Source organism: Triticum aestivum, chromosome 2A (assembly GCF_018294505.1).
Source record: "Triticum aestivum cultivar Chinese Spring chromosome 2A, IWGSC CS RefSeq v2.1, whole genome shotgun sequence".
NCBI classification, from domain to species: domain Eukaryota; kingdom Viridiplantae; phylum Streptophyta; class Magnoliopsida; order Poales; family Poaceae; genus Triticum; species Triticum aestivum.
In genome coordinates, this window is record NC_057797.1 from 720,111,579 (window position 1) to 720,120,785 (window position 9,207).

Here is a 9,207-nt window from a genome sequence, read left to right on the forward strand (position 1 = left end):
AAAAATAAAAGTAAATAGTTCACACCCATCTAGCCCATCCACCATTTCCTTTAGTTTTCCAAAAAATAGCTTTTCATTCCCCATATTTTCCTCCTCTGTCTCGTAGTATTTACTCTAGCAGAGACAACTCTCCTAAAAATGGTGAAACTATAATGCCACACACAATGGCGGGGGGGGGGGGGGGGGGGGGCTGTTGCCCCTCAACATTGAACCAACTTGTGAAGGAAAAAAATTATGAGGGTTTAGATTAAAAGTTTTTTAGCTTTTGGCCCCCAAACTCTCATATTTTGTATTTCACCCCCAGCTGATTCTGTTCAGCTCCGCCACTGGCCGCACGTGCCCATTGCCGCTGTCGTGCACCCTCCCACATGCGGCGTATCTGCAGCCCCACGACCCCCATCATTTCCATCGAACTTTATTTTTTCACCTTTTCATCTTACCCATTGCCTCCGGCCACAGTGGCACTTCTCCTCGGAGGCGCTCCTCCCCCATTGTCCCTAGACACGAGCAAAGATGCACCACGTCGGAGGAGCACCTATAGAGGAAAAACTCAAGTACATGAAGAAAGTGTACACAAAAAGATGTCTGTCAACTGCCATTGTCAATTCCAAAGAATCCTTGCGTTTTGAACCACACCATCGCGCCTGAGAAGGACGAGGAGAGTAACCCGTTTAGACGAAGCAACACTCAATCCACGGCCTATGGAGGACGACTCCTTCGTCACACAATACGCCACGCTTGATGAAATTACTTTTGCCGATCATCTATCCAATGCCCCTAGCTCATAGACATCATCTAGTGGCCAGAATTTATCGTTGTTCCGTAGAAGGAAGAAGGAAGGAGAATGAAATGAAGAGAGACTTCCATATGGGACCGAGTAGGTTTGCGGAGTTAAGTTTGGATAATGAGCTGAATGGACAAAAGTTTAATTTTCTAAAATATGAAGAATTAAAGGATGGGACATACGATGGAGAACTTATGGGGATGGGCTAAAGATGCCCTAATAGAAACTCTAGCAGATTCATCATATTGGTCCTTCATAACACATGTGTAGCCGGTTCCATAATGCTGTGCGCAAACATAGAGTTTCCATAATGTAGCCTTCATATTTTTCTTGCAATTAGGACCCACATGTCATTGGGTCATAAATTCTCTTAGCGTATCACACCAACTTAGATCAAACAATGATAATAACTCAACAAATAGTATTAAAAAACATTAATGCAAGTACAACAGTTAATCCAAATTAACAAATATTATTACAAACCATAATCAACGAGATTTGTTCATTGTTGGAAGAAAGGTTCATTAGTGTGCATGTCATCAACAATTCGACGGAACAACCAATCGGTCATCCGTAAGCGTCCCCAAAATACGTACAGAGTGAAGGTACAACCCAACACAAGGTAGTCGGGCATGAGCCGCTCGTGTCCGATGAATCTGTTCCGACAAAATGTCGCACGGCCGACTCACGATCGTGGACGCCTCTCTTCCTTGCGGTTGATGCTATCCATTCAACAACCATCAATATTACCTCGTCTTATTCGACGTCCATCCGGTTGATGACTCTGGTATGGTTGAGTCAAAAAATATGATGATCGAGAGCCGTATGGTTAGATTTTCAATAACTCATACTTAGCGTCTCGAAATACACTAAACCAACTAACCTTGTAATCGAAAATAGGCTGCACCAACCGTGACCCATTTAAGCGCCGCACGGCCGATCGCGTGCTTCCCGCTCTAGTGAAATTTTCTATTTGACGCATGTTGCAGCAAATAGTCAGTCCTCCACACATGTACGAATGAGCGGTCGATGATATATTGGGCCGGCCGATTTAAGCATGTTTTCTTGTTTGGTTTTATCGGTTTTGGAAACCTTTGTTTCTAAACAAGGGATTTTCTGTTAGTTCTCTATTAGGTTTTTCGGTTTCCTTTTTGGTTTTTATTCTTCTGTTCATTTTTTCTTCAAAAATTCACAAATTTCAAATGTTTCAGAACTCTTTTGAAATTCAAAAATTGTTTGATATTTTAAAAATTGATTCCATTTAAAAAATGCTTGGAATTTAAAAAATTATGCCTATTTTTTCTAAAGCTGTTCACCTTTTGTTTTCTGAATTGAAAAGTGTTTGGATTAAAAAAACTTGTTCAATATTTTCAGGTATTCTTCATTTTTTTCAAAAAATGTTAGAATTTCAAAATTTGTTCACACTTCTAAAAGAATATTCAAATTTTACGAATCAGTTTTTTATTTTGCGTAAAATGATCCAAATTTTATTTTATTTTTTCGAAATTTTCCAAAAATGTTCATAAACTTGAAAAATACTCCTATGTTGCGATGCTACAGTAATCATACAGTAACACCGGGACAACAAATAATTGCTACAGTGCTCTCGCTGCACTGAACATCGTTACAGTCAGTGATTGTTTGATACAGCGCTAATGGGCCGGCGGCCCGGCCGTGCTGCCCCTGGACGCAATAAGCGTCATATAGAAGCTCCTCTCGCTCTTCTAAAAAAAAAGCTCCCCTCGCTAGCAGCGCCCCTCACTCCTCGTCCTGTCGACTGCCGCCGCCGCACCGCCGCCGCCGCCGCCCAGGAGACCGGTATCTAGATTAGCGCTGCCGGCCGTCGCCTTAATGCCAGCCATCATGAACAACGCAACCTGAGAGCTTGGGCATGCCATGGGCATGGGATCGGAGCCTCGGCAGCAACGCCGCCGTCCCTGCGCCATCGTCACTGACCAAACCAGGCGGCCGGAGCTCCCACGAGGAGGTACACCTGCTCTGGTAGACTGAGCTCTTCCTAGTCCGGAGGCAAAGCTTCTCTATTCCACATCTCGAAGGGGAAGAACCGCGCGCGACAATGGCCAGGGCCGCCGACTACTACTCCCTCCTCCAGAGCTGCATGGGCTGCTTCCGGCAGGGCAGGTCCATCCACCACAGGCTCCTCGCGTCCGCCTCTCCCCCGGACCTGCACCTCAGCACCAAGCTCGTCCTCTTCTACGCCAAGCACGGCGACGTGGCCGCCGCCCGCAGGGTGTTCGACGGAATGCCGCACCGGAGCGTCGTGTCCTGGACGGCCATGGTCTCGGGCTACTCCAGGAACGGCCGCCCCCGGGAGGCGCTGGAGCTGTTCGCCCTCATGCACACGTCCGGCGATGCCAGGCTGAACCAGTTCACGTATGGCAGTGTGGCCTGTGCGTGCGCGGCGGCTGGGTGCGTGAGGAGCGGGGAGCAGGTGCACGCGTGCGCGGCCAAGGGGAGGTTCGCGGGGGACATGTTCGTGCAGAGCGCTCTCATGGACATGTACCTGAGGTGCGGGTCTGTGGCTGACGCGAGGCGGATGTTTGTGGAGATGGAGAGGAAGGATGTGGTTTCTTGGAATGCCTTGCTCAGGGGTTTTGTGGAGCGTGGGCATTGCAGTGACGCGCTTGGGTTGTTATCCTCAATGCTGAGAGAAGGTACGTGCTGGCAACAAAATCTGCCACTCATTGCACTGCTTTGAAATGTGCAGTCCCGCTCACATACTGCTATAAACACCTCAAATCCGTGCCCTTCATTGTAATTGTAGTGTGGCATGCATGCCATATTTGATTTTAGTTCAAAACAATAATATGATATACAAAATTTGTGACTCTCTGAATATATAGTTTTTTCTTATAGAAATGTACCAGACAGGGTAACCAAAATTGTTACTCATCTCTGAGGTAACGTTGACATAAAATTAGCTCTTTCAAAGAAAAATAAATCCACTGTTCAACTTCTGTTTGTCTTTTAGGCTTGTTAGTTTAAATTTCTGTTATACTGTCGTTGAATGTTCAAAGTGCATATTTTCCTTGATTGTTAACCATTCACATAAAAAAACTTGACAGAAATGCTGCCTGACCATTTCACATTTGGAAGCGCTCTAAAAGCTTGTGGAGCAGTCAGTGTGCTCACTAACACGGAGCTGATTCACACTTGCATAATAAAGTTGGGCTACTGGAGTGAAAAGGTTGTTATTGGATCACTTATTGATGCTTATGCAAAATGTCGGAGCATGAGAAGTGCACGAGTGATATATGACTCCATATGTGAACCAGACCTTGTGTCGTCTACTGCGCTGATCAGTGGGTACTCCATGGATAAAAACCACACTGAAGATGCAATGGAGCTTTTCTGCAAGATTTATCGTAGGGGTTTGAGGATTGATGGTGTTCTGTTAAGCTCCTTGCTTGGCCTTTGTGCTAATGTTTCATGTCTCAGATTTGGGACACAGATTCATGCTTACATGTGCAAAAAGCAGCCAATGGGAGACGTGGCATTGGACAACGCTCTAGTTGATATGTATGCAAAGGCAGGCGAATTTTCAGATGCCAGGCGTGCTTTTGATGAAATGCCCTGCCGAAATGTGGTTTCATGGACTTCACTCATTACTGCCTGTGGGAAAAATGGTTTTGGGGGAGATGCTGTGAGCTTTTTTGAGAGGATGGTGGAGGATGGTGTGAAGCCAAACGATGTGACATTCCTTTCTCTTCTGTCTGCTTGTGGTCATTCTGGTCTGATGAGCAAAGGGATGGAGTATTTCACTTCCATGATGAGCAAGTACGGTATTGATCCAAGAGCTGAGCATTTCAGTTCTGCTATCGACCTTCTTGGCCGTGGGGGTCAGTTAGAGGAGGCATGGAAGCTAGTGGAGAATGTGGATACTCAACCCAACTCGTCAATATTGGGCGCTATGCTTGGAGCTTGTAAAACGCATGGAAACATGCCTCTCGGAGAAACTGCAGCCAAGAATCTTATCAGTAAAGGTGCTGAGAGTTCTGTACACTATACCGTGCTTGCAAATTTGTATGCGGAATCTAATTTATGGGAGGATGCTCAAAGTACAAGGAAATTAATGGCTGAAACATCTGGAGGCAAGGAAGCTGGTTGCAGCGTTCTCTGAAGATTACTAATAAAGTTATGCTTTCCAAGATATTCAGATAATGGTCATTTGCCCTGATTGATGCACCAAATGCATCTGGATTACACCTCAGACCTTTGTCCACAATGAACCTGACCGATCCAACATGTAGAGCCTTCAGATCTTTGTAAACTCTAACCGACTTCAGAATCTTGCCCGTTTGATTAAGCAGTGAGAATCTAATGACTTATCAGCAGCCATCATGTTCGTTCAGGGTAAGTGCACATTGTGCTTAATATTAAAAATAAAAACTTTTGTACAGTTTGTTCATTTGGATAATCTGTTGGGTTACATTCTCTGTGAATGCATATCTTGCAACTTTTACTAACTGTAAAAGATTTGCGGATGCCTGTTTGACTCATAAAGTCTTGTCAGTATTCTCAATTATGTCCGCTGTATTGATTGTACAGTCACAGGTTTATGGTCTTAATCCTTTTTGTTACTTCAAAGTTGTCTCTATCTGATACCTATAAGAATACTGTAAGAACATGCAGTGGATAAACCAGTTTGTTATTCCCTTCTGTACATGACTATATGGCGATACCCTGTTCTCCCACTCTATGCTATCCATTTCTCTTTTGATATGGGTACAAATGTTGAGTATTTTTTCAAATAGGTGGATACATGATTTATGACTAATCTGTGATCCTTCCTTTATATGTTGAATCTGACAGTGCCAATATCATGGCCTTGATCTATTGCATACCCTGTGTCGGTGTCGAGTGAAGCAGATTTTAAACTTTTAAGTCTCGAGAAACCAAAAGCCACCACGTTTCAGCAACCCAGTGAATAATTGAATATGTTATCGAACCCATGTGCTCTTGACTTAAGTTTTGTTTGTTGAGTTGATTTACCTAGTAAAATGTGTTAATCACTACTTTTGATCTGAATGGCAAAATATTTTTTTGTACCATTGTAGAAGATCTTATATTTGTTGAAAATGGCATACATTTTTTTTCAGTATCATATTGTAGTATAGTCCTGACTGATACACCAAGCTTGCTCGTCAGCTCGATCATGACGAATCATAGAACTGAAACGTCTTCTTTTTTTAACTTGCATGCATTTGACGAGCGGTTGCTGCTCTATGAACTAGCATAATACGGTTAGTCTTCTTTCAAATTGCATCTGAGGATAATTATTACCAGAATCAGTCGTTCCCTAAATAATATTAAAATAGGGGATGATAACAGCTAGCAACTTACAGTTCAAGTATTTGATTTGGCACTTTTTAGGAACATGCCGTAGTCACATCTTAAGAGTGTCGGTTACACAAGTGCATGGGCCATGATGGATGGTTATCATTCATCCAATGCCTGTTGGCTAAAATAGCTCGTAACTGGTAGATTACAGATCCTTAACTTCTGGAACACTTGCTATCCCATCATTACTCCCTAGATGCCTCATCCGAGACTATTATACAATTCTTGCACATCCACGCTAACCACAGAATTCCTGAAATACTGATATTCAATCATATGCTGAAGTCTTAGCCAATCTACTGTCTGTGTGATATAAGAAAATAGTACAGCTGTAAAGGCATGTAGGCTTCTAGAGCCACTATACTAATATTGAGCAAAATGGCTTGCTTACTATCACTTATGTGCAAGCTAAGCAACTGAACTATATAAAGCAGGCTGTGAGCTCTAGTTCACCTAAAAAATCAGCAAGGACATTCACAACATGGTTTACAGACTCCTCTTTGGATTTCTCCTTCCTCTTGTCTTACAACCCTCCTTAGTGTTATGCAATCCACCAGAGCTGAAGATTGGCTTTTACCAATACACATGCCCGTATGCAGAGGTCATTGTTCGTGATGAGATTGCCAGGATCATCTCCCACGTCCCAAGCCTCGCTGGTCCTCTGCTTCGCATGCACTTCCACGACTGTTTTGTGAACGTGTGCACACACCTTAGTCTCTTCTGAACTGCTTCAGTTGAATTTAGAGATGTACTGAACTGTTTGTGCTGTGCAGGGTTGCGATGGTTCTATTCTGCTTGATAGCATACCAGGATTACCATCCGAAAAGGAATCGGAACCGAACCTCAGCCTGCGAGGCTTCGGCACAATCGACCTTGTCAAGGCTAAACTGGAGCAAGCCTGCCCTGGAGTGGTCTCATGCGCTGATATCCTAGCTCTCGTGGCAAGGGATGTTGTACTACTGGTAAGAACTAGCAGTTTTGTTCATTAGTTTTGATCTTATTCTTCAAGTAAGAGAAGTGTCATAGTTCCGAAAAACGGCGGGGATAGGACGATTCAGGCCAACACTGGTGGCAAAACCCACACAGTTTTGACCGGCTTCGCGGAGTTTGACCATCTCTTGTGTATTTACTGGACAGTACCTGCTCTCTTGCTAACCCAGCTTTCATTTTCACTATGCAACAGACCCATGGGCCTTACTGGAATGTTCCAACTGGGCGGCGAGATGGGTTGAGATCGGTGAAGGATGAAGCTTTGAACAACCTACCTCCACCTTTTTTTGATGCCACTCGTAATCTGAACCAGTTCTTCGTCCCGAAGGGTCTTGATGCGAAGGATCAGGTGGTTCTGCTAGGTATATACTATTCTTCAGGAACTAAACTCGATGCATGATCTAATAAACTAGCGCATCTTCTCTCCTAGTTTTGTGTAGCCTATGCTCTTCTGATTCTTCTCTGTTTTAATTTACTTGAACTTTGCCGATCCCAACAAATCTCTAGTAGCATCCCCCAATAAAGGTGCTCGTTTCCATGCACAACTAAGCAATGGGTTAATCAAGCAAGGCCGTATGCTGTATGCACGTGCCAAGTCAACAGAGACGGGGAAAACTAAACTTTGTCGGTTCTTGTAGTTAAAGGGTCAGCATGATGCAAAACCAAGAGTCACTTTGTTCTGGTAGAAAAACAAGTATAACTCCTTATTCGAAAACTAGTACGTGCTACATTATTTGCTGTTCATTTTGCCCGCGCATAAGAGATGGGGTAGAAAACCTCTGTAGTTCACGATAAACTAGTAATGTGTTGCAACTTTATTTCTGATTGTTGCAAATATTGCAGTTCACGCTCTGTAGGAAACCATGGAAACCGACACATTCTAACTTGTTCATGCATATTGACAGGGGGGCACACCCTTGGGACCTCCCACTGCTCGTCCTTCTCGGACCGGCTGTACAACTTCAGCGGCACACAGATGCCGGACCCGGCGCTGGACAGGCGGTACGCGCTGCGGCTGAAGAGCAAGTGCAGGCCCGGCGACGCGACGACGCTGGTGGAGATGGACTCGGGGAGCTTCAGGACATTCGACGCGAGCTACTACCGTCACGTCGCCAGGGGGAGGTCGCTCTTCACCTCGGACGAGACGCTCATGCTGGACCCCTTCACCAGGGACTACGTCCTGCGCCAGGCGGCCGTCGCCGCTGCCGGCGGCTACCCCGCCGAGTTCTTTGCGGACTTCGTGGCGTCCATGGTGAAGATGGGGAACATGCAGGTGCTCACCGGCACGCAGGGCGAGGTCAGGCGGCGCTGCGGCGCCGTGAACCCGATTGGCATGTAGGCCGCTGGCGGTGGTCAGTGATCACCGGCCCGTAAATTATCGAAAGTCTGTGGGTATTGTATAATTGATGTGTATTACGCGTGTACATTTGTGTGCATCATTGTCTTTCTTCATTTGCATTGTTTGTTTGTGCGATGTATTCAAATTCAAATAAAATGTTTGCTTGATTGATTCGGTGGAATAAAATGCCAGCCTCGATGAACACTCTACAGGAAACTTGAGGCTGGGATGTGCTTTCTGGCAGAAGAGTTTACTTGGTGCCATGGATATTCTATTTCCGTAGGCCGTAGCTAGCTAGCTAATGGATTAAGCATAACAACAGATTAAGCCAGCTCCACATGGATGGACGTGGACCACGCCATCCACTCGTCAACTCTTCAAGCTTGCCTCACACTCCTTGTACACTTCCTTTCCAGCCTTTTGGTCATTATTATCCGGTAAATTTGTTAAGGCCAGTTGAGTTGTGAGTAAAAAGAAGATAATTAATTTATTATAATCTCATGAGACCAGGTTTATGATAATTTCAGACAACTAATAATCAGCAACATTTTTTGTTTGAGCTGAGCAATATTTTTTTGATCATCATTTGTATACACCACCTTTCTTTGCTCGTCCAGTGATATCACCCCAAGTTCCCAACCGAAAGACAGTGAACCGGAATATACCGTACACCAAAGCTCGAAGAAACCTAGCTGGGTTAGCCAGCTAGCTTTGGCATCTCCATCGCTTTCTG

The 9,207-nt window shown here is 44.7% G+C and overlaps 1 protein-coding gene across 3 annotated transcripts; it reads left to right on the plus strand.

Annotated features, from left to right (window-relative positions):
* Nucleotides 1-2,530: 2,530 nt before the first annotated feature.
* LOC123190528 (peroxidase 1) lies at nucleotides 2,531-8,730 on the plus strand. 3 transcript variants are annotated; one of them, XM_044603187.1, is made up of 5 exons: nucleotides 2,531-3,459; nucleotides 3,871-5,158; nucleotides 6,919-7,107; nucleotides 7,329-7,497; nucleotides 8,041-8,730. In XM_044603187.1, the coding sequence occupies exons 1-2, from the start codon at nucleotides 2,862-2,864 to the stop codon at nucleotides 4,923-4,925; spliced, it is 1,653 nt and encodes a 550-aa protein (XP_044459122.1). In that variant the 5' UTR covers nucleotides 2,531-2,861; the 3' UTR covers nucleotides 4,926-5,158; nucleotides 6,919-7,107; nucleotides 7,329-7,497; nucleotides 8,041-8,730. The 3 variants fall into 3 exon arrangements, with proteins under 3 accessions (XP_044459122.1, XP_044459124.1, XP_044459123.1); XM_044603189.1 differs by lacking the exon at nucleotides 2,531-3,459 and adding an exon at nucleotides 6,745-6,842 and having other exon boundaries at nucleotides 4,866-5,158; nucleotides 8,041-8,729; XM_044603188.1 differs by lacking the exons at nucleotides 2,531-3,459; nucleotides 3,871-5,158 and adding an exon at nucleotides 5,173-6,842 and having other exon boundaries at nucleotides 8,041-8,729.
* Nucleotides 8,731-9,207: the final 477 nt, after the last annotated feature.